Source organism: Symsagittifera roscoffensis, chromosome 1 (genome assembly GCF_963678635.1).
Source record: "Symsagittifera roscoffensis chromosome 1, txSymRosc1.1, whole genome shotgun sequence".
Taxonomy (NCBI): domain Eukaryota; kingdom Metazoa; phylum Xenacoelomorpha; order Acoela; family Convolutidae; genus Symsagittifera; species Symsagittifera roscoffensis.
This window is the reverse complement of record NC_087062.1, coordinates 1,128,995-1,154,333: the sequence shown is the minus strand read 5'-3', so window position 1 is coordinate 1,154,333 and position 25,339 is coordinate 1,128,995. Positions and strand designations below refer to the sequence as shown.

General features: G+C 38.8%; 2 protein-coding genes across 2 annotated transcripts in view; both read left to right on the top strand.

The window, feature by feature from the left end:
* LOC134856923 (large ribosomal subunit protein mL43-like) overlaps nucleotides 1–25,339 on the top strand; it is an 85,239-nt gene extending 59,900 nt beyond the window's left edge. The window contains exons 2-5 of the mRNA XM_063873214.1: nucleotides 13,192–13,308; nucleotides 21,612–21,787; nucleotides 22,349–22,484; nucleotides 24,994–25,339. Of these exons, the coding sequence (XP_063729284.1) occupies nucleotides 13,200–13,308; nucleotides 21,612–21,787; nucleotides 22,349–22,484; nucleotides 24,994–25,139 (567 nt within the window). The 5' untranslated portion in view covers nucleotides 13,192–13,199 and the 3' untranslated portion in view covers nucleotides 25,140–25,339. The remainder of the gene's footprint in view (nucleotides 1–13,191; nucleotides 13,309–21,611; nucleotides 21,788–22,348; nucleotides 22,485–24,993) is intronic.
* On the top strand, nucleotides 1,670–13,020 carry LOC134856921 (coiled-coil domain-containing protein 77-like). Its single transcript, XM_063873212.1, has 6 exons — nucleotides 1,670–2,021; nucleotides 5,620–5,886; nucleotides 6,083–6,349; nucleotides 6,812–7,042; nucleotides 7,503–7,697; nucleotides 12,407–13,020. The coding sequence occupies exons 1-6, from the start codon at nucleotides 1,686–1,688 to the stop codon at nucleotides 12,719–12,721; spliced, it is 1,611 nt and encodes a 536-aa protein (XP_063729282.1). The 5' UTR covers nucleotides 1,670–1,685; the 3' UTR covers nucleotides 12,722–13,020.

Genomic DNA, 25,339 nt, shown 5'->3' with positions numbered 1-25,339 from the left:
GCTCTCCCCTTTTGGTGTCTCGCCAGGTTCGTTTTCGTGATATTCTTCCTGCAAATCTGACAATCAATCCTTCCTTAAATCTTCATCGCTCCTCCATCTTTCTTGCATTTCTGTTCATGGTTCGTAAGGGCACTCTTTTTCTCGAACATTCTGTCGCAAGACTCCTATGCATACCAGTTCTCTGAATTATTCGCTCGATGCATTCTACGCTCACGTTGTAATCTGCCCGCCGCTGTTTTGCATTTTATGTCACATTCATCCCATCTACAGATGTAGCTGATTGTTTCTCTCGGCATTGTCTGCGTTCTTATTGGTTTTTCCCTCTCCTCCATAAGCACATTGCGTTCTCCCATTCTTCAATGACTTTTATGGTTCTCTTTTCTTCAGCTTTCCATGATTTTCTATTTCATGTCGCGTTTTCTAGGTTAGTCCAACCTATTACCCGCTTCTCACCAATTTTATTCCAGTACTGTACCACACCCCTGTTGGCTCTTCTTGCTTTCGGTGTTTCGTGGCATTGGCCTAGTACAACTTTCTTGACATAGTGGTTGTTCGAGAGTCTAAGGATATATCTTAGGCGCTCCAGGGCTCTCTTCTCGCTTTTTGCCCTAATGGAAGTAATTTCCAGTTGGCACCGTATGTCGTTCATGTTTCTTTCTACATTCTTTTAAGCGTTAACCCTTTCCCGTAGTTTTCCAGATGTGCCGGTACCACTTGACTGTAGTTTGTTAGTCTCACTTACTGACCAACCATTTTCTGGTGTTCGTGTCAAGTTTTATTGTGGCTTCTACTATTCTCTGCACTATCAACTGTCCTCTTGCTTAGCTTTGAGGTGCAGAAACACTTCTTTACTTTACTCCATGCAAAGAAACCTTTCTTCACTCGCGCCTCTCGGTCTTTTTTCTTGCCAATGAAAGTGCCCAGCATCCAATCCAGAAATCTTACCAATCCAGAATTCTGTTTCCTTTTTCTTTCCGTCATGGTATTTTTCCTCATATCTTTCCAGGACGTTTTTGACAATTTTTCTCGCCGTTGATGGCTCATTTTTGCAGCCAAGTTTTGTTGAGTCGTCAGCAAATAATTTTTCAGTAAGTACTGTCTTTCAAAATTTGGATTCAATTTTCTGAACTGGTTTAAATTTATAAGGGGGCCTTCGTCATACGAAAGTCCATGCTCAGGTTGAACAGAGTCATACCACCGCTTTATAAATACATCAGCGATTAGCTTACAGTTTTTCATACTCTTTTTTATAACATCTGTAGTAATGTAAATTAAAGTTTAATATCCGCGATGGTCGCAATATTACTATTTTCTTGTCTATTTTTGTTTTTCAGTTTCTTACACCCCGGATGCATTGACTTCGGCTCCTCGAGATTGCAAAGCTTGTTTCTGTTCTTATCAATTTTATTGTGTCGCAGTATGAATCATTTTGTTTTCGATTGGTTTTTCTGCAGTTTCTTGATTGTTTTTGTAGAACCTGGTGCTGGTCCTCCAGCAAATGCAAAAATTAAGTGAACAAAGCTGGTTTGTTCTTCTTCAAGTTTTCGTTGATAGTACTTCAGGGTTTTTACGCTTTCTTGATACTTTTAAGCGTTGTGTTTGGTTTTTGAGAATGATGTGAGGGTTGAACTAGTTAAAAGTTAAAAAGCTAATTATATTGTAGTAGCTTTTTTTTTAGTTCTGCGATGGCTGCACCGTCTCTACAAGAGACCCTGCTATCAAATGAGGAAACAATACCAGAAGAGCTTGAAGATGAAGCGAATCTCACAATTTATCCGTCTGTCAACACTCGTTTGGCAAATTTGCGACCCAGCAAAGATTTGTTGGACTATTACCGGATGAAAATTTCCCAATATGACAATGAATTTGAGAAACTTGCTGGTAAACTAGACACTTTCAAAGCCGGATTTGAAGACCAGGAGAAACTAAACTGTGAGATTAGACAGCGCGAAGAAGAAATTGTACAGCTTCAGAAGTCTTTGAGTGATATGCAAGTTTACCTATTTCAGGAACGCGAACAGGTGAAAACTAACACTTTTGTAGATATTGACCCCCATGGCTCTATTGCGCTTGTGATGCCCAAGTGTTATCAAATCGGAAATCTAATGAATTTAAGGGAAGTCTAATTTCGAGCGGTTAAAGCGAGAGAGCAGGCTTATAATGATAATTTTTGTTCAGGCCGCGAAAACTTGTTTTTTACTCCAGTCCAATTAAATTTCAGAGCTTTTGAAAATTTTTAAAGCGATTTCTTAGAGTAAAAAGTTTATGGAAAATGAAAAAACACTCAAAGAGTTTGATAGTTTTGAAAAATTTTGTATTCACCTATTCAAGTTTCGAAGAAAACTAAGTGAAATATGCCTAAGTTACTATGCCCATCGACTAGGCTTTAGTTATAGCTTTAAGACCTTGTTTGAAAAAAAGAGGGAGCTGCAACTGGCACAGTAAGTGGCTGTCCTTGTTTCAAGTCAGCAACTTGCCTAAAAGAATTACTCAACATGAGTCAACACTGATATAAACAGCAAAAGACATATTTCGAGAATGTGTGTATTTAAAATACCCGTTCTATTTGAAATTAGTTTTACGCTAGTTGTAATTTATCCAACTGCGATTTGATGTAATTTCAGATCAGTTTGTTATTTGTTCGCGTTATTGTTCCGACTTTCGATACGAAAGAAACGGAATATTTGTGCTCGGGGTGGGCTTTTTTTTCTTCAGACAAATTTCGACTTTTTAACTAGCCATTTTTGACGGAATTTTAAAACATCATTCGAAAGGTGTTGTTGTCCTGAGCTCAAATTTGAAAAAATATTTCACCTGTGATCATTTTTCCTAAAGTTATGAGGGTTTAAAGGTTGCCATTTTGGCCAATTTGGGACAACTAATGCGCAATATATTTCGCGCTATTAACGTGTAAGCGGAGATTTAATCCGTCTTAGAAATCGTGCCAAATTGGTTGAAAGAAGCTTATTTGCCATAATTGATTTGTTACAAGGAGCGAAATCTTTCCTTTTGTACTTTATATGGCGTGTGGGGGGATGATTTTCATTTAAAAAATTCAAATTTTTGAAAAAAAAGTCATTTTATTTTTTTACATTTAATTTTTTTAGGTTATTACTGCTCCATGAACCTTAAAAGGCAGTCGGAACATTCAGGGCTTCGCCCTGATACGAGCAGTCTTGTTTGGCTGAAAACTTTCTTTGTATAATATTTTGGTTTTTTTTGAAAAGTTTTTTACACGAGCATAGCGTAGTATGGTGCAACTTTTATCAGCACTTTTGACTTTATATTGTCATAAATGATTTTTAACCTGCAATCAGTTTGTGAATTTTGAGGTTTGAAAGTTGGCAATTTATTAGTTTTCTGGAGTGAATTATGCACACTTCCTTGGTGCTCAACATGTGCGCGCTGCTTATTTGAGATGGAACATTTGCGGACGATCAATCGATTTGCTCACTAGCAGTTCCGATCACAGAATTCATTAGCTTACTTAATAGTATATAGAATTACTAGTTTTGTTCATTTGGTGAAGATACTCCACAAGTCTACGACGACAAAGGTCCGTTGTTCGACGACGGTCAGGACTGTAATTTTAGCAAGCTGAAATTTTCTCGGAAAAAGCTTTATTTTTTTCGACCGCGTAGACTTTTTTCTGCTTAATCGATCTCTAACACAATGAAAGTCATTTCGATTTCGTTTTTTAATTTTTAATTATAGCTTTTCCGATTCTGTATAGTTTTTGCTGAAATGGTTTATCCGGCTAATGTTCTGCGCAGTATAACGCAGTGGTATCACACTCACTCGAGACGGCAAAGCGCGAGAGTTCGATTGCAGTCGGGGCCTGTTTTTTTTGCAAACTGAAAAACTTCGGCTATTTTAGACTATCGCCGTCTGCTTATTTTTGTCGGCTTCAAAGATGTTTTTTTTCGAAAGCTCGGCTTTGTCTGTCATTCGCAAATCTTTTTTCTGATGCGGCAGATAATACGGTTCAGGCCAGTTTTTTCGCAATATAATGTTTTTCTTGACAAAAACTTGGTTTTTCGAAGTTTTTCATTTTTTGATTTGCTTTTCGTTTACTTTCAATCATAATTATTGTTCCGACTTTCGATACGAAAGTAACGGAATATTATTGCTCGGGGTGGGTTTTTTTTTCTTCAGACAAATTTCGACTTTTTAACTAGCCACTTTTGACTGAATTTTTTTATATCATTCGAAAGGTATTGTTGTCCTGAGCTTAAATTTGAAAAGATATTTCACCTGTGATCATTTTTCGTAAAGTTATGGGGGTTTAAAGGTTGCCATTTTGGCCAATTTGGGACAATTAACGCGCAATATATTTAGCGCTATTAACGTGTAAGCGGAGATTTAATCCGTCTTAGAAATCGTTCCAAATTGGTTGAAAGAAGCTTATTTGCCATAATTGATTTGTTACAAGGAGCGAAATTTTTCCTTTTGTACTTTATTTGGCGTGTGGGGGGATGATTTTCATTTAAAAAATTCAAATTTTAGAAAAAAAAAGTAATTTTATTTTTTAACATCAAATTTTTTTAGGTTATTACTGCTCCATAAACCTTAAAAGGCAGTCGGAACATTCAGGGCTTCGCCCTGATACGAGCAGTCTTGCTTTCTTTGTCCTCGTTTTGTTTCGTGTGATTCGCAAGACTAGTTTGTTTCATCATCAAAATAATGCTTACAGTTTTCTTTATACTACCCATTTCGTAATTTTTTGTTAATATTACGTTCCCAAATATTGATAATTTTTGGTTTTTAAATTTGATTTTTTTCCTTTGTAAGGTTGAATTCGGCTAATCAAGTTGTTAAAAACTTGGATTTGAAAAACTCAATAGCTCAAAAAATTTTATAGCAACCATTTTATTTCGAGTCAATTGTCGTCTACCCAAGTATTGTTGGCTTGGTTATTATTTGGGAATGTTTGTTTAATTACTAGTTAACGCTGGAAATTATCTTTTTTGACATGTTTTGAGCTTATTCAACTTTACTGAAGACAAAACTATACGTGGTGTTTTCAGACAATTTTTTAAATTAACTTTTTCGACTCTCCTCTCATTTTCTGTCGGCTAGCTGGCCTTGCTATGGTTGTGTCGTGTTGAGCAGCCTTAACAAATGTTGCTCTCGTTCTAATTTTGATTCGAACTTACTCTGTGAGCTTTTAAGTGTTAATAAATGAAGTGAGTTTTCACTTTTTAAGGTCGCTTGTTTGTGAGGGTAAAATTTTGAAATAAGTTCACACTCGTGTTGATTTTTTTGCCTTCTGAATTTTAATTATTATTGAACCTTTTTCAAATGCATGTTTCACATGGACGTCTTATTTACTTTCTCCAAGACCAAAAGTCATGCAATCTTTTCAAGGCCCGCAATTCAGATTTTTTCCTCAGAGAGCACTCTGTAATCGTAATAATTTTTTTCGCAGCTGAATGGGTCGTTTCTGTTATACTTGCTTTAGTTGGATGCTGACTCAAAGGTTTATTGTAATTAATTTGTTAGTAGAATATTTTTGGCACATCTTATTCGTTTGTTTTACTCGAAATTCAAATTTACTCTTTAAAGATTGCTATATAACCCAAAAGACCTGTTAAATCAGTCAGTGGTGTTTGTGTTTAGGTACTGCGACTTTATGCCGAAAATGATCGACTGAAACTGCGTGAGTTGGAAGATCGAAAGAAAATTCAGCATCTCTTGTCACTCACAGGCACCGAAGGAGGAGGCGGTGACGTCACCTACTTCCACAAAGAACCCCCTGCCAAAGTCATCATTCCACAATATAAACGGCCTCAAAACAGTTTCTGCAATGATTCTTTTCGGTCTGAGATGGGGGGTAATGGAGACGATATATCCTTAAGAAGAGTAGCATCTAGTAAGACAGGAAAGGTAAGTTCAGATTTCAAATGGCTCCGAACTAGCCTGAGAATCATCTGCTAAAGAACGGAAACTTGTATACCACCCGTCTCGCTAATTATTCGTTATCTACGTTGATTTTTTTTGGCTCCCAGGACCTTATAGTTCAACTTCTTTACATGTCCAACTTGTGGGATAGAATGATCAAGGTTTGTTTTTGTTCACGCAGAATGCAGGAAATAGTTCTCTGAATACTACATCAGATTCAAGTGTGAACTTCCCATCGAAATTCACCATCCAACAGAAGTCATCCAGAATGTCATCCAAGCCCAGCTCAGGGAAGTCTAAGAAGGCAGTGGCTGTCTCGGCTGAGATGGAGAGGAAGTCAGAGGATGTTGAGATGTTGAAGTTGCAAATCGAAGCTTTGCAGGCACAGATGGAAGACCAGGTGAAACTTGCAAAGGATCAAGTCAGTGCTCTGCTGGAGGACCGAAAAGTGAGTTGAATAGAGTTTATTTTAATTACAAGAAAAGAAAGAATGAAATGAAACCAAGTGAACACCGAGACGATAAAACCACCAGTAAGTATTTGTTTTTAAAAGTGAGTATTTGGTGAAAAATTGAAGAATCAAATTTCCAAAACAGCTTGATTGATAGGAAGAATAAATAATGATTTTAATCCCATGTTGTCTTCAACCAAACCAAATAATAATCGAAAAGATTTATTATTGCTTTTGCAAGTGTTGAGTTTTCCCAAAAATCGGGTAAATTTTAGGTACAACTCAAAGCTGAAAATGAGATGTGAAGCTACTGACTGATCATCAAATTGGTTGTTCGCTACAAACTGACGAAGACGTTCAATTATTGCTCCTTTATTTTTCCATTCGGGGCTCGTTTCAGTCTTTTTAAATTGGATTTGTTTTGTTGCTTGTGGGCCTAGGAGTAAATTGGAATTGTAGGTGCGCCAGGAGGAGCACGAGGCGATCCAGAAGCGAGAGACAGCCAGAAATGGGGAGTTGTCGGAACAGTTGAGGAGAGTGCAGGAGCTACTGCATGCGGCTACGAAGGAACACCTGGACACAAAGATGGCGACGAGACAGGCGGAGACGAAGTGGATCCACGAGAAGGACAGACTGTTGAGGGAGTTAGACCAGCTCAAGGACAAACTGGCCACATCGCAGCACAGAAAAGTGAATACTCCTTTCATACTCTAATCAGTGTCCGATTCCGAACAGAAACAGTTTTTATTTAATCAGAGTTTTGGAAGAAAAAAATCGCGTGCAAGCAAAAAGAAAATTTTCAATTTTCTTGCATCCTTTTTTTCGAAAATATGCTGATCCATAGTTGAAGGGTCTCACAAATTTCGTTCCTCGCAGAGTTCGCCCCCTAATATCTCAAAAAAAGTCCCGTAAGGATTGTCGGGCGAAATGAAACACTCAATTTAAGAGGGCTGAAATTGTTAATCATTAAAGTTTTTCGAAATTCAAAACGCTTTTTGATGATGTAGTTTTCTCTATGAAACTTGAAATTTGAAAAAAAACCAGTCCCTGCATTCATCAAGGCTTTTCAATCTCGGCCATGTGCTTTATACAGAGAAGTTGGATCAGTTTGATGTATCCTTCTTATTGATGTATTTTAATGTGTGTATAGGTGGAGAGGTTAAGTGAGTCCATCCATGACCTGGAGGTGAAGAGTGTAAGTCAGAAGGACACAATAGCCAGTCTGCAGACACAGCTGGAACAGAGCCAGAAGCTGTCGGACATGTACAGGGAACAGATCATCCAGCTGGAGGATGAAATGGGCAGAGTGAGGGAGGAGGGAGACATCGGAAAGGAACTGTTTAGGGTAACTCTAGCTTTTTTGACGCAACGTCCGCTTTTTCTCATGTTTTCTTTGGCAATGCTTGTTTTTTACACTTGCGAAAGCAAGTGTTGTGTGTAATTTTTCGAATAATTTAGCGCTTTGTTTTGGCCTGTTTGTGCGGCAGTTAGAGTTTCGCCTCTGTGTAACAATACTGGTCTTGATGATGATTACACAAGAAAACCGTGTATTATTACGAAGATTTTTTTCCAAACTAAGTGCAAATAAAACAGCACATTTGGTGGAATTTTTGGTATATTTAAATTTGATCATATTTTAGCTTATTTAAGCATAACAACTTATTGGCATATTTTGCTGCTTTATTTTTGACTAGTGTTAGGTCCTGTTTGAAAAACATGTATTATGAAAATTTATGGGATTTGTTGTTTTTCTTCGCAGAAATTTCAATTTTTCTCAAAAGTCCTGACCAATTTTCCAAAAATTGTACTAATGGAAAAATCTGCTGCACTTCTCTGTGCCTGTATATTTCGCAAGTCTCTTTCATTTCACCTTACGTTCTACGGCCTTCGAAAATTTCAGTAGGGGGATTTTTCGCCGATTTATGTTGATTTCTTTTTCTCAAATATTAAATGCATAAATCTGCGAGATAAAGGTTTCAATCAAAAGAACAAACTATGGGGATCTCTCATTTTCAAATGGCTCTTCTCTAATTTTGGCAGAAGCAAAATTATGGCCGCAATTAAGCCCACTTTTAATCTCCGATTTGGCAGAGTGCTTTTTGAGAAAAAAGTTTAAAAAAATTAAACAATGTCAAAAAAATTTTTCCTCAAAAATACCCTGCCAACTTGGAGATTAAAAGTTTGACCGAAAGAAAAAATCAGTTTTGTAAACCCTACCTGCACAAGCGGCTATGCCTTGCGTTTTCTTAAAAAAATATGGCCTTAGAAAATGTCAAAAATATGGTCTGCTGAATCTGAGGTTGATAGTTCACTAAAACTAATATGGTGCTCAGATTTTCTCTGCGTAATCTGTTTTTCCCTATTTTTGTAGAAAAGCTGATATGCACTTCGGAAAATTCCTTTTTTACTTTTTTTTAGAAATTTTGTCACAATTCCGGAAAACTGCTAGCTAAATATAATTTTAAGGGTTCAATCTTAAAAATCGGGTGCGAAAATCTTTAATCTAAAAGTCAGATTGTGGAGAGCTGATGCCATTCCCATGCTTTAGTAGAGAAAATTTAATGGATTTTGAAAAAGTCAAATTTCTGATTTTTTTAATCGTATTTTGGAATCTTGTTTTTCTTTCGAAATCTACCCAGCCAAATCTGAGGAGATGAAGACTTCAATTGAAAGAGCAAGTAGTAATTTTTTCCTTTAAATAAGTGGTGAATCGCTACTTAAGCTGAGTAAAATGGGTAGTTTTTTGGCCGAATTTTCCCTGCATAACAGGCAGTTTGATAGAAGTTGTAGCTGCTTTATTGGTGGCTAGTGTTGGTAAAATTACAAGCGGTCGTGGAACAGATGTGAGAACGTGCTACTCCTAGTCTCAACGATTTTTAAAGGTGCATTTTCCTCACTTGTGTTTGCGAAACGCAGCTTCGCCTCTGTTAATAATTTTTCAAAACGATCCGTGGTCGATGCTTAAGGTTGATGCATTATTACACAGCCCAGTAATTTTCGCATGAACCACAAAATTATCATGTAATTTTGAAGCAGAGACACAACAGCGGTTCTCCCTAAAAAGCCGAACAGATTGTATTCCCGAATGGATCAATAGTTTTAATCAATATGTTATGGTGACATTGGCTGTTTTAAAGAATCTGTTTGGTATATTTGGTGTTTCCGAGTAAGTTGACATTTGATATATCTGCTATTGAAATGAGACAGAGGTTTTTAGTGAGTCTATGCATAATGCATAAATCTGCGAGATAAAGGTTTCAATCAAAAGAACAAACTATGGGGATCTCTCATTTTCAAATGGCTCTTCTCTAATTTTGGCAGAAGCAAAATTATTGCCGCAATTAAGCCCACTTTTAATCTCCGATTTGGCAGAGTGCTTTTTGAGAAAAAAGTTTAAAAAATTAAACACTGTCAAAAAAATTTTTCCTCAAAAATAGCCTGCCAACTTGGAGATTAAAAGTTTGACCGAAAGAAAAAATCAGTTTTGTAAACCCTACCTGCACAAGCGGCTATGCCCTGCGTTTTCTTTGAAAAATATGGCCTTAGAAAATGTCAAAAATATGGTCTGCTGAATCTGAGGTTGATAGTTCACAAAAACTAATATGGTGCTCAGATTGTCTCTGCGTAATCTGTTTTTCCTTATTTTTGTAGAAAAGCTGATATGCACTTCGGAAAATTCCTTTTTTACTTTTTTTTAGAATTTTTGTCACAATTCCCGAAAACTGCTAGCTAAATATAATTTTAAGGGTTCAATCTTAAAAATCGGGTGCGAAAATCTTTAATCTAAAAGTCAGATTGTGGAGAGCTGATGCCATTCCCATGCTTTAATAAAGAAATATTAATGGATTTTGAAAAAGTCAAATTTCTGATTTTTTAAATAGTTTTTTTTTGGAATCTTGTTTTTCTTTCGAAATCTACCCAGCCAAATCTGAGGAGATGAAGACTTCAATTGAAAGAGCAAGTAGTAATTTTTTCCTTTAAATAAGTGGTGAATCGCTACTTAAGCTGAGTAAAACGGGTAGTTTTTTGGCCGAATTTTCCCTGCATAACAGGCAGTTTGATAGAAGTTGTAGCTGCTTTATTGGTGGCTAGTGTTGGTAAAATTACAAGCGGTCGTGGAACAGATGTGAGAACGTGCTACTCCTAGTCTCAAAGATTTTTTAAAGGTGCATTTTTAATCTTTTCCTTATTTCACTTTGTTTTGCATGCGTAAAGCTTTTTTGCATTTTCCTCACTTGTATTTGCGAAACGCAGCTTCGCCTCTGTTAATAATTTCTCAAAACGATCCGTGGCCGATGCTTAAGGTTGATGCATTTTTACACAGCCCAGTAATATTCGCATGAACCACAAAATTAGCTTGTAATTTTGAAGCAGAGACACAACAGCGGTTCTCCCTAAAAAGCCGAACAGATTGTATTCCCGAATGGATCAATAGTTTTAATCAATATGTTTTGGTGACATTGGCTGTTTTAAAGAATCTGTTTGGTATATTTGGTGTTTCCGAGTAAGTTGACATTTGATATTTCTGCTATTGAATTGAGACAGAGGTTTTTAGTGAGTCTATGCATAATGCATAAATCTGCGAGATAAAGGTTTCAATCAAAAGAACAAACTATGGGGATCTCTCATTTTCAAATGGCTCTTCTCTAATTTTGGCAGAAGCAAAATTATTGCCGCAATTAAGCCCACTTTTAATCTCCGATTTGGCAGAGTGCTTTTTGAGAAAAAAGTTTAAAAAATTAAACACTGTCAAAAAAATTTTTCCTCAAAAATAGCCTGCCAACTTGGAGATTAAAAGTTTGACCGAAAGAAAAAATCAGTTTTGTAAACCCTACCTGCACAAGCGGCTATGCCCTGCGTTTTCTTTGAAAAATATGGCCTTAGAAAATGTCAAAAATATGGTCTGCTGAATCTGAGGTTGATAGTTCACTAAAACTAATATGGTGCTCAGATTTTCTCTGCGTAATCTGTTTTTCCCTATTTTTGTAGAAAAACTGATATGCACTTCGGAAAATTCCTTTTTTACTTTTTTTTAAGAATTTTTGTCACAATTCCCGAAAACTGCTAGCTAAATATAATTTTAAGGGTTCAATCTTAAAAATCGGGTGCGAAAATCTTTAATCTAAAAGTCAGATTGTGGAGAGCTGATGCCATTCCCATGCTTTAGTAAAGAAAATTTAATGGATTTTGAAAAAGTCAAATTTCTGATTTTTTAAATCGTATTTTGGAATCTTGTTTTTCTTTCGAAATCTACCCAGCCAAATCTGAGGAGATGAAGACTTCAATTGAAAGAGCAAGTAGTAATTTTTTCCTTTAAATAAGTGGTGAATCGCTACTTAAGCTGAGTAAAACGGGTCGTTTTTTGGCCGAATTTTCTCTGCATAACAGGCAGTTTGATAGAAGTTGTAGCTGCTTTATTGGTGGCTAGTGTTGGTAAAATTACAAGCGGTCGTGGAACAGATGTGAGAACGTGCTACTCCTAGTCTCAACGATTTTTAAAGGTGCATTTTCCTCACTTGTGTTTGCGAAACGCAGCTTTGCCTCTGTTAATAGTTTTTCAACACGATCCGTGGTCGATGCTTAAGGTTGATGCTTTATTACACAGCCCAGTAATTTTCGCATGAACCACAAAATTAGCATGTAATTTTGAAGCAGAGACACAACAGCGGTTCTCCCTAAAAAGCCGAACAGATTGTATTCCCGAATGGATCAATAGTTTTAATCAATATGTTCTGGTGACATTGGCTGTTTTAAAGAATCTGTTTGGTATATTTGGTGTTTCCGAGTAGGTTGACATTTGATATTTCTGCTATTGAAATGAGACAGGTTTTCAGTGAGTCTAAATAAAGTTTATGCAAAGAGATGAGTGGCAACCTGGCTGTCAATGAGAATTGACCTCTGTAGCGTCTGGAGCCGCCTGAAATACATAAAAGCAACTAGCCTTTGATTTTGTATGATACAGTCGGATTTGATACACTTGCACTAAGTTGTTTTCTCAACTATAACAGAAAAAACATCTTTATTCCAGTTCAATGAAACTTGAATTTTGTTCAGGAGAGAACTGAGAAAATGGCGAAGCGATTGCAGTTGATGAATCAGAGGTACGAGCAGTTAGAGCAGAGGAGGAACCTGGAAGTGGAGGGATTCAAGAACGACATCCGCATCCTCCGAACGAGGCTGAAGGAGGTCGAGCGACATCTCTACAAGGTCACTCTCAGTTTCGCCGAGCCACTCATCAGAGAAGACAAAGACCTGGAGCTGTTGAGTGATGTTAAGAAGACGGGAAAGAGAACGAAGCATATTATGGAGGACTTGCATGCTCTCAAGGCCAAAATATACGGGCTGGAAGATGATCTGAAGAAAGCGTGAAACAAATGGCACCAACTTGGAGTAATCATGTCAACTGACAGCTTAGCATGTGTGCTCATTAGCATGATGTTATTGGACATGCTAATCGACGCACATGCTGATAGGCCGCCCACCTTGCAACCTGTGAAGGCAATTTCGCCACAAAATGAAGTGCCTTAAATCTCGAAGCCTTATTTATCCACTGCAATCTTGCAATTTCATTTGGAGATTTGTAAATAGTGTACATAGTGTTGTTTGTTATTAGTCATCAATGTTTTGAGTTCGATTTGAGTAAATTGGAATACAATGTTGAAATGTGAGTTTTTATTAGAGATAATTGAACCACAGACTGTTTTCGATCAAGTAAAAAGAATTAACTGCTGCTTCTAATTATCTCGAAATGAAAAATCAAATACGTTAATTGGTTTTTTTACTTGAATTTCTTATTCGGACATGTGATTGTCTCTGAAATTATATAGAGGCCAATTTCAGAAGTTAGATGGATCGAACTATTCCACTTCGACATTTGAAGACTGTTCTGAATCAAGGGGTTGGGAGGTACCTCCCGCAACTTCAAAGACTTACTTTCCAGTTCTCCAAAACCAGAAGTTAGTTGCAATGTCATCACACTTTCCTGTTATTTTTTGAAATGTCTAAATGTGCTCGGAGAATTAAGGGATGGAACAGAAGGGCTGTTGATGTGAAGCTCATATGTTTGTCTTTTGTCTCACTAGTAGTCGGCAAATCATGAATTTTAAATGTCAGGTTGGTTCGGTTAGTTGATTTTTGGTTCGGCTCTGAAAAAGTTAAACACATGAAATTGTAATAATTGAAATTGTGGAAAGTTACTTATGTATCGAATTTGTGATGATACCTGAAAATTCTATCTCTAATTAACGTATGAAAATTTGTACTATTGAGGCATTTCGCAAATCAGTGAAATTCTTGTGGGAATTACATTTAATGAACACAGAGCAAGACGGCAGTTGCCGATCCGGTAATCATGGCTCTCCAGCGCAATGTAATTAGACTCAGTTTCCAGTTGATCTCTAAGTTATAATATAAGAAGTTTCTTTGGCCACTTGGGTTCTCTCTAAAAGCAAACATTTTCGGTCCATTTAATTTTTTTTTATATGTGAGCGAAATTACTTGCAAATATACCAATCCATACTATAACGTTTTTAAGCTTGTCGCTACAATTTCCATGTGCCAGTTGCACTTGTTCCTCTTAATGCCTCAAATAATGCTGAGCCTCTTTCATATGAGAAGCTCCCGACAGTAATATTCTCATGTAATTGACTCTACACTTTTTTCTTGGAAAAATGTGGAGTTCAATGCAGTCAGTGCCTTCGTTGATAAAAACGTTCAACTATGTTTTCATCGAGATGGTATTTGTCTGCCAAGCTTTTTCCTGTGAACTTTCCTTTGAATCGGAACGTAACTTCCGGTTGCAACTTTTTAAGTAGAAGTCCTCCTGAACAGTTCAAATTCATACCCAACAACGGTCATCTGAACCATTTGGTTGAATCTCGCTCGCACAACTATCCGTGTAGTCTTTTCCAGCCCAGTTTTGTATTTATTTCGTAACGACACTCAGACCTATTGTCTGCAGTAGACGCCGGATTGAGTCCACGGTTTATATACGAGTCACGTCTTAGCCATATGTCCCATTTTGCCACTTCTGTTCCTTTTCAAGGGATCACTTTCATCAGAACAGAAGTTACAAGTGACAGATTTGTTTCTGGAATTGCTTTTTCTCAACTTTGCTTCTATTATTTGGCATTTGTTCATCAAAACCGTTTCTGATGCCGGTACGAGGCACTGTTCCTCTGTGAGGGCCGCAGGAATGACAACTTTGTAGTGTTCTTTTGGCAAGGAGGTGGCTTGCATGATGGGGTTATCAATCATTTCATGTGCTGATTCGCTGATTTTGGCCACTTCATGACTACAAATGTGACAAAGATTTTTTTACAGGAAGACAGCGATTGAAATGTAAACATGTATCTGATTTTTTTCGCCTGTTCTTCTCCATAAGTTTCGAGTCATCGCCTGAATGAATTGATATAGAGAACCATGTAGTGGACCTAGAACGCAGCATAGCCATTCGGTAAAAGAGAAAGAAAAGGGTGAAATTGCAACTGTTCAAAAAAATACAGTTTTTACGTGACAATTTTGATTGCATCAACAGAAAAACACCTAACACCTCAGTCGAGCTCATCCAATATTGAGTTTGGTTCCCGTAGCTGTAGCCAGAGATCTTCATCCCTGTGGTCCTTGTTCACGTCTGAGCGACTCCAAACATCCCCATCTTGAGCACCATCGTCATAATTAACTTGTCGGAGTTCATGAGCAGCATTGTTGTTGTCTTCAGACTTTGATTCGCCGCTTTTTTAGGAGTGTCAACGAAACTCCTCGGAGAACTGGGCTTCTTTTTTTGTCAGACAGGAGCTGTAACTAAATATTGCAAGTCCGACTTCGAACACAGAAATAACCGAGTACAAACGCTGCGTGGTGCCTATATACCAACCAGACATCAAGAACTGATTTTGTCTTTATTGAGAGTTGATCAGAAATGCTGGTCAAGGTATTTTTCTTTTTTATTGATAGGTCTGTACCAGTTCAGTGTTTTTGTTTCTGAGGTGAGCTGAGGACTCTGGGGCGTTCTGGTTGTAGTCTTGGAGCTGTCTGTCTTCGCGCTGTGCGACAAGGTGCTCAAAGACGTTTCCTCCTTCTGAGATCAGGTCAAGACGTCTTCTGGCCACCGAGCGCCAGTCTTGTCGGAAGGATTGTTCTCCTCTTGATCTGAGTCTTGGTCTGGGTCCTGGTGTCGTCAGGTCGTGTAGGTGGTGTGCTTCTGGGCACCTTCTGTATCTGTCCCACAGCAGCGCCGCACGATCTTCGATCTCTTGGTAAATTGGTCCGAGGCGAGCGTCTCAGGGAGGCCGAGGCCGGAGTGCCTGTCGGAGTACCGGTGATAACTTGGCTCGCCCGGTTGTTGGCTACCTCGATGGGTTGGAGGTTGGATTAAGCCAGGAACGGTCCCCAGATGTCGATGGCGTAGATGACAATTGCGAGTCCAGAGTAACCCCCAGGATCTTCACTCCTTTTGTGGTGCCGACTCGGTCGCCGAGCAGGTAGAGGGCAGGGTATGCTTTACCTGCTGTCTCCCTTGGGTCCAGGCTGACGACGAGGGCGGAAGTCTTCTCTGTCGAGAGCAGGACCTCATAGTCGCTCGCCCACGACTCCACTTCTTGGAGGGCTGGCCTGAGCAGGTCGGCTGCTTCCGGTACGGTTCTAGCGGACGCAGACATCGTAAAGTCATCAGCGTACTGGTCAGCGAACACGCCCGGGGCCGCCCAGCACACTGGTCGGCAGGGTCGCTGTCGCCAAGCAGAAAAGCAGGGGGGAGAGGGCTCCCTTGTAGAGCCCCAACGAACGGCGGCGCGTCTGTCCGACAGGTAGGCTTTGAGCCACCGAAGAGCGACCGGATGGAGCTTCCTCCTTGCAAGATCGCGGAATAGCCCGAACTTCCAAACCCTGTCAAAAGCAACGACTACGGTTCTCTCACGTCTCTGGAGGCTGTCAAAAGCCTTTTGGGTGATGTTGGCTATCACGTCCAGTGTCATCCGGCCTTTCTGGAAACCAGACTGCTGGGGCGGGATTGCTCCCATGTCCGCTGCCCACTTCTTCAGGCGCCTCGTCACCATGCTCTCAATCACCTTCGACACGCAGGCAAGCAATGAGACCGGACGATAGCTGTTGATCTGCGAGGCTGGCTTCCCGTTCTTCAGGAGCGGAACGATGACGGCATTGCGCCAAGAACCCGGGATGCGGCCTTGGGACCAGCTCTTGTTGATGATGTTCAAGAGCTTTTGCAGAGCGGCCTCTGGGAGATTCTTGATCATCTCCGGCGAGATCTTGTCCTGACCTGCAGCACTCTTCTTCATGCTGCGAACCACGGCTATCAGTTCTTCAGAGTGAAAGGGCTGCCTGTTCCGTCTTCCAGGTCTGGATCTTCTTCCAGTCTCCTCCTCACTTCCAGGTACGCCTCTTTCTGCTTCTGTCTCTCCACCGGACGCGGCTGACCTGAGCGTAGGTCGCTGCGGCAAGCTTCGCTTATTTCTGCTTGTGGGTTTTTGCCAATTTGCTGCCCTCTGAGATGGATGTTTCGGGGAGGGGCTGCTTTTTGCGGCCATCGAAGCCCTTCAAGGTGGACCATACCTTCGTGCTGGGCACTCTCGGGTCCAGGGTGCTAGCGTACTCCTTCCAGGCTTTGGACTTTCCGTCGCGGATTACTTCGTCCAGTTTCTTCTTCGCCCGGTCCCGCTGAGTCGTGGTCTCGTCTGACGGGTAGAGCTTCCACTGGTTGAACTTCTCACGGTAACTGAACCTAGCCTGGGCGCAGTCTGCGTTCCACCACGGCTTCGGCGTTCGGTTGGTGCTGCATGTTGGGACTGAGGCTTTGGCAGCGCTAAGGATCAGCTCCGAGAACCTCTTGTACTCATGTTCTATCGAGCTGTCGCTGAACTCCCACTTCTCGAGCCCCTCGTTCATCTCACATTGGAAGAGAGTCCAGTCCGCCTTCTTCAGATTGAAGTTGCGGCTCTTCGTCTTCTCCGTCGTCTGTACTTTCTCCAGGTGCGTCTTTAGAGGAAGATGATCTGATCCCAACGAGTCGTAGATCCTCCAGGTAGCGAGGTGGATCCGACTGCTGTGCAGGATCGTCACGTCGGGCGGTTTTGGAGTTCCCCCTGTAGCGCGCCGGCGAGCCGTCGTTCAGGGTGAGCATCTGGTTTGCCGCCAGCCAGTCATCTAGTTTGGCTCCCAAGGTGTCTTACTCCGTGTTGGGATCCCAGAGACCGTGTGCGTTCACGTCCGCACAGATGATCACGCTCTTGTTCCGGGCCATGCGTCCAGGTGTAGATCGACATCCCTCCCATCTGCTCCGCTCCTAGCTGGGGGACGGTAAATAGACCACACCGGTAGTTTGCCTTGTGCGGTTTCGACCTCCACACCCAAGGCTTCCAGTGCCACGTTCCGGAAGGTGCAGAGGGTCCAGCCTGTTGCTCACTAAACCTGGTCTACACATGATGGCTACGCCTCCTTGTGGCTGCTCGGTTTCCAGTCTGTGCACTGTCCGGCTGTTCGCGTCTGGAGTAGGGGTCCTCTCGAGGAGCTTGGTTTCAATCAGGACCGCGATGTCTACTTTCTCCTCTTCTAGGAACTTGTTCAGACTCACGGACTTAGATCTGCACCCTTCGATGTTCAGTTGCGCAACTCGAAGACCTTCCTTCTTTCTTGTCGCTGGAGAAGGGTGTTGAGTCTGCAGGATGGACGGGGTGCAGTAGGTTGTGATCTTCTGGCTTCTGCAACAGCCTGTTTGCACCCGCAGTGCCATCTGTACTTGGCTAGGACTTTGATATCCTCCACGGTCATCTGTAGGCATCTTCTGTGGTTCCATCTTCGACAGTCGACGCACCATATTGACCAATCCTTGTCGATGGACTTCACTAGTTTCCACACTGTCCAATGGGGAATTTGAGATCCTCGTTGGATCTGCAGGAGCCGCCGCGTGAAGGCTCCCCATCTCTAAATCCTTGTCTAACTTATACGGCTTCCACAATTGATAAGTAGCACATGAAATAAAGCAAGTATGTACTGGAGAAGAGAAGATCTGGTCCATAACTTTCAGCACTCTCTTAGTTCGTTAGATTGAAGCAGAAAACTGCTATAAGGATGAAGTGATAATGTGGAAACTGATATCAGAAGAATGTTTGAATCAACAAGCAACTTATGTCGGTAAATAATTCAAATGGATCAACTCTAGGATCTGTAGCAGGCTAGTTGCTCACTCGACGAGGAGATAGGTCAACCTGTTTGAACATATGCTGGGCTCTTCGTTGGCGAATTTGTCAATCTCTGGACTTGAAAACGTAACTGAAAGCGTCCAATAGCGCTTCACCGGAACATTGGGCAACCACAGATGCATGACCCAAGTTTCCCACCGCATAACTTTTCACTGCATGTATTTTCAAGTGGCGAGGCTTGGTTGACTCCGACCCTGAGAAAGACTAAGTCAAAAAGACATGAGATCCATGCAGCACATTTTGAATTCAGGATGACGTCTTCTCCGATCGGCAACAGGCACGATATCTTCTGCAAAGCGGAATATCGGGATATCGGGTTTTGCAGAACGTTTCCATTTGAATCCCACTCGGTTTGTTTATTGTTAGGTCGGTTCAGTTAGCCGAACGGCCGATCCCTCTCTGTTGACCTCGTTGATGAATGGTCGTAGTTTTTATGTTAAAAGACTGTTACGAAATAATTGTTGATTGTGTATCTACTCATTACACCTCGAGCTTGCGAGCTTTAGTGCGAACCTTTTTTTTCTAACCTCACTCGCGAATGAAATTTTCATGGTTTGGTGGCCAAGTGTTTATTATAGCTTTTAACAAAACTATCGGACGTCTTAAATTTCTGGAATAATTTTCACCTTAGGACAGTGAAATAGAGTTGAAATTACAACCGAATTTTCAAAATTGCTGTCAAAAGGCGAACCAAATTGATTGCGCTGTTGAGAGTTGTTTTTTTTGTAAATATAAATTGAAGCCCTTAATTTCAAAACAATTATCATTCAGCTGCGTTCTGACATGCAATTTTTCAATGAAATGAGGACATAAAACGCCGAAAAAATTTCAAATAATTATTTCTAATTAATTTCAGCTTGAAGATCAGAATTATTTCATAAATTTAAGACGTTGTCCGATAAGCTTGTTAAAAGCTATATTTGGTGGTACTTTTGCTATAATCACGATCTGTAGCATTGGATGTTTATACCATCTGTTTTGCCGCTAAAAATAACTTGATTAATAAGCATCAGTTTGGATTTTGAAGTAATCATTCCTGTACTCATGCCATTTTGTCCATTACTGACTTTTTTCGTGAATCAATTGATAATAAAAAATTTTGTTACTCCTGCTTTATTGATTTGAAAAAAGCATTTGATACAGTTGATCGGAAAATTTTGCTTGACAAACTTTATCAATATGGGTTCAGAGGGAAAATACACAAGTTAATGACAAACTATCTTACAGGGAGAAAACAATATGTTTATTCGAATCAATCCGTCTCGAATATGGTAGAATGTACAAAAGGTGTTCCTCAAGGTTCAGTTTTGGGGCCATTTTTGTTCCTTTTATACATAAATGATATACCGTCGGCCAGCAACGTTAAGCTAACATTATTTGCAGATGATACAACGGTAGTCGATGCTCAAAAATTTGCATCCAAAACGAAGTTTCAGACAGAACTAAATAAAATATGTAAATGGTGCAATAATAACAAGCTGCTCATAAATCAAAAGAAGTGCAAAATAATGAAGTTTGGACGGGATAACTTAAATGAAAAATTTTCTTTTGGTAATAATGTACTCACCGAGGTTTCTGATTTTAGGTGTTTAGGAATTCAAATGGACAACAGACTCAAATTTGAATGTCATATTAATAAAGTTTGTGGTAAATTAGCTAAATTTAACGGTTTACTATTCAAGGGTAGAAACTATTTCTCGAAAAATATGCTGGTTAAATTTTATAACTGCTATGCAAAGCCACTCATTTCCTACGGTTTAATTGCATTTGGTGCAACATCAAAAAGCTTATTAGAAAAAATATTTGTGATGCAAAAACGTATTTTTAAAACTATTTGTTTCAAGAGAAAATTTGAGCATGCCTCATATATCCTACATTCGTTTGAGATTGACACCGTTTTTGACTTATATTTCAGACAAATATTCAAAGAAACTTTTAATCAACTTCGTGGTAAAACTCCCCTTGAAACTTTTAATTTGGAATCTCTGAATAATCGTCGGGTTACTCGGGCCTCTGTGGCAAAAACTTTACCAAGCATGAAAACTAGAACTCAAATAATGCAACGTTCATGGAAAAATGTGTCTCTTAAATGTTATAATTTTTTGAAATCAAACGAGCTGATACCAGACAACCTAAACCAATTAACTGAGCAACAACTAAATGGGTATTTCAAAAAATTGTTTTCATTGTTTCTTAAAGATAATGGAGATCTTCTAGATTTATTTTTTTGAATCATCAAGTCGGATACTATCTCGCAACTTCTGTCATAGGTTTTTTCAGGGTCATGCCTCGATAAGCTGCATAGCTTTTTGCATGATCCTTGGTGGGTTTGATTTGTACATGCGGTTTATTGTTTACCTGTCTGTATAATATTACTCTCCTAAATAAACTATACTATCTGTTCCCTGCTTTTTCGAGGCTAGTGTTTGTGATTAATTAAGCGTCCGTAGTTAGTTCGTGAGACTATTATACTCTAGCTTGCCGAAGGTCGCAGATCGAATATGAAACTTAGCCGATTTCTTAAACTAATTCGAGGCTTTTTCTTATTGCACTTTATAGAGCTGATTTTTGTCCTGTTCTCGCTAGTGTTTGCGAAGCGCAGATTCGCCTCTGTGTTAATGTAAAGAGTTGCAAAAGTTTCCTGCAAACAATTGAAAAACAGAGGAAATAACTTTTCCAGAAAATATTATCTTGCAAAAGTTCGCTGCTTAGGGGTTTTTGATGCTATAAAACAGTTCTGATTTAATTTATAGATCATTTGATATAGTTTTTATCAGCAATCAAACCAATAGTTTTGGCTTAGTTTTTGATGGACTAAAAACGCCAAAAATGATAGTTTTTTTGGATAAATTTGTTTGCGCGGTTTTCGCTATATCAATTGCACTATCATTCCTGCTAAAATTCTAAGCAAGTTTTGTCTTCATCTTTTTTCGTCTAAATTCTACCCAGTTTGAGAGAAACGCGTTCTAAATTTAAAGTATTATTCGTTTTGTCCGGATAATTTAATTAGCCTTGTGCAGCTTTTGCAATTATTTTTTTTTCAGTGAATAACAAAGGAGTGAGAGATTTTTTGGAATCAAAGTCGGAGCGTTTTTGCAAGAAACACCCTCACGTGGTACTGTACGTTCTGCCCACTGACGCGCCTCAATCAAGGATCATAGCAGAATATCTGAACGGGAACAACCTGGAAATCAACCCGAACGATTTCACATTAAAGCAGGCAAGAATTAAAATCTAACAGGTGTTAATGATGGTTCCGACCTTATTCGAAATCTGCTTTTTCTCGTCTTCGAAACCCAGTAGTTATAATCAGTAGCGCATTTAGGGGGGCGTACGGCCCCTTCCCCCCAGGGATTCGACCACCAGACGACCCAAACGGTCCCCCTTTTGTACTATTTTGAGATATCCATTTTTGGCTGATTGACCTTAAAATTTTTCTAAAGGCGCCTTTGGCGCCAATCTATACTAATTTTGAGGGGAGAGTACGCGCCGAAAAAACGCGATTCTTTGGTCAAAATTTTCCAAAAAGTGCCTATAAACGCCTTTTTTCAAAAATTTGCCTCCGGCGCAGAATCTTTGGTCAAATTTCTGTCTTTAGCTCACAAAATCAATTTGGTCAACCTAAAAAAGAAGGTCGACAAAATTTCTTTGAAAATCGGTTACGATTGCAATTTTTTTTTCGTCTTAAAGATGTTGGTTAGGCTTATTAACTTCGATCTTGTCTTCATTGCTTGATGCTTTATGCCACGCTGCTGTTCATTTCCTCTGTTGTTGTGTTTAGGTTGAATATTGGGTGGAAATTTTCAACTCTAAATCTGGCCAGCGTGACTTTAAACTCACAAGCATGCATCACACAGAAATACCCTCCATACAGGGCCAATGGACCCCTGCAACCTATAAGAAGCAACAGTCACTTGGTAAATTACGCTTTTCAGTAAACAGCTAGCGATTGAGTTTGCTAGTTGAAGTTGTATTTAGCTCAGTTTTTATTGTTTTGCTTTTAATGTTTTTCCAGTTTTTTTTGTGTCAATATTTGCTTAAAGGTTAGCAAGGCCAGTCTTTATCGCTAGCCTTTTTCCCCGTAAATAACTTTATTCACAGAAAATTCATTTTAGTAGTAATGGTAAATTTCACAACTGCTGGCATGCTCAACTTCTTGAAAATTGAAATCAACTACCATCTTTTAGGTATTAATTAGGAGACGTTCGTTTCAGGTAATAGCTTTTTTTTAAATAAAAATTCATGAAAAAGGTTGTTTTTTTTCGTAATCATGGTTTTCGTTCAACTTCCCGTCGGCTCAATTTCTTTTTTTTTCAAATTGCAGTTTACTTTATCTTGTACGTTTGATTCGGCCTAATTTCCAAGGCATAGGTTTTTATTGATTCAATTAGATTTTACTATGTTTGAAAGTTCTGTAGTTTGTGATTTTTTTCTGGATTAAATGATTTCGGCTCATGTTGGCTTAGCTTAGCCACATTATTTTGCAATGTTTTGAAGACTATGTGTTTTTTATGCTTTTATGTGTTTCGTAAAAACTTTTAAAACAATAGCTCAAAAAAAATTTTATGACAACAGTTCTGTTTTCGGCTCAAATTTATCTGTTCTTTACCCTGTTCTTTTTACAAATATTTTTTTTAATTGAACCAAATCATCTTAAAGGTTCCTTACCAATTGGCTTAGGTTTAACGCCGTCGTCTTTGCATCTCAAGCTCTGGGGTTTGCGTCTCGGCCGAACCTTGGTTTTTTCAGTTCATATGCAATCGTAAAAATTGTGAAATTGAATTTTTCTGCTCAAGTTTTGTCGGGTAAGTTGCCACATCGCGGATTTAGTTTATGCTGTAAGCTACCCTCATTGCAGTTGCAAGTGCATTGGTTGTTCAGTCTAGTATCAGGGGAACTTGAAAGATTTTTTTTTCATAAAATCAATTTTTTTCCGGCTCAATTAGTGTCTGCTCAAAAATTGTCGGCTTTGTTGCTACATTACTGATTTTTCTTTTAATTTAAGCAAAAACTTTTCTGTTTTTTCAATTGCAAAAACTGATCATTGCAGTTTCAGGTTGGACTTAAATCTTAAAATTTTTTTTATATAATTATATTTTTCGGATCAATTTGTGTCTGCTCAAGGGTTGTTTCCTGTTCTTAAGTCTTGAGGTTTGTTTCGTTGCCTATTCACTATCCAAATTTCTGGGATTTTTGCTTGGTATGAACTTCATATCAAAAAAGTGAGAAATTTAAAAGTTTAAAATTTTGGTAGACGTAGTTTTTTTTCATATGTATATATAAAAAAACTACGTCTGCCAAAATTTTAAATTTCTCACTTTTTTTTGAAGTTCATAACAAGCAAAAATCCAAGAAATTTGGATAGTAAATAGGCAACGAAACAAACCTCAAGACTTAAGAACAGGAAACAACCCTTGAGCAGACACAAATTGATCCGAAAAGTATAATTATATATATATTTCATTTGGTCGACTTATTTTTTGTAATGTTTTGTTGCATCGCAAGTGGTGGGAACCTCCTCTTCGTCTCTGTCTTTCTGGGTATTTTCAAAGTGCACCAAATTCATCAGGATCTCGAATATGCAAGTCAAATACTCAACAGTTTGACCGTATTTTAAGTAATTAATAATTTATAACACAAATGGCTTTGCAAGTGTCAGTAAACGTTGCGAAGTCAATAAAAAGCAGACACCATACGCTGGTTTTTACACTAATGAGCTTAAGCGAGGGTCATAGTACGACTATTGTTTTTCCCACCTTACGTCGCAAATATTGGTGACACTTTTGGGGCACCTTTAAGGTTTTTTTTGATAACATTTGACATTCGATTAGTAACTGTTCACCTATCGAGTAATTTTGTCTTCGGGTGTGTTTTAGTTTTTTTTCACGCATAATTTGAATCGGAAAAATTTGAGTCATCTATCATATTAAAGTTCTTCCAGTCGTGATTAGAACGACATTAAAAATATTTCAGAAAGTTGTCACAGCGCCGAGAAAAAGCTTACTAATTTCGAACAGTAGAGTGATGGAGTAACATTTGTTATATGAAAACTGGTCAATAAGGCTGAGTAAAGATCATTTTACTGAAAATAAAACTGTTTTTGGCGCTTCGTTTTGCGCTTGCTGATCAAATAAAATTCTAAAAAAATCCTTTAAAAAATATTGTGCAAAAAATTCAGAAAAAGTGTTTATACATTTTTGTATTGAAAAGTTTTTTATTGTTTGTAAATCTTTGTTTTGTTGTCGATTATAAAACTGTTGTCGATTAATTCTAACTCATTAACTTATACGCATTTGTATAGTTAAGTAGTAGTTGTATAGTACAAAAAACGGCACTAACTTGAAAGTATATATGTATTTTGTAGTTATGTGGTACTTGCACAGCAGCCGGCTATTATTGTTGAATTTTGTTTTTTTTTCTGTTTAGGAAATAAGTTTTGCAAAGTGTTAGACGAAACAGCTGGCGAATACAAAGTGCAGATCGAATCTGCTTCGGAAGAGGATGCCTCCTGTTCAAGTGTAGAAGATGTGCCTGCAACGAACGGACTTTTCACGCGAGTCGGGGCATTCTGACCCCCGGAAATGAACTGGAAAACTAAACTGAATATTTTCTCTGAATTTAGAAATAATTTAAATTCGTCATTTAAGTCTAAAAGAAAATTGTTTCTGAAAGGAAAACGGGAAATATTAAACGCCATTTTACAAAGTTTCATGTATTAATTTCCCAAGTAAAAAATACTACCAAGGAGAGCTTTAGATCTCCGGTTACTGTA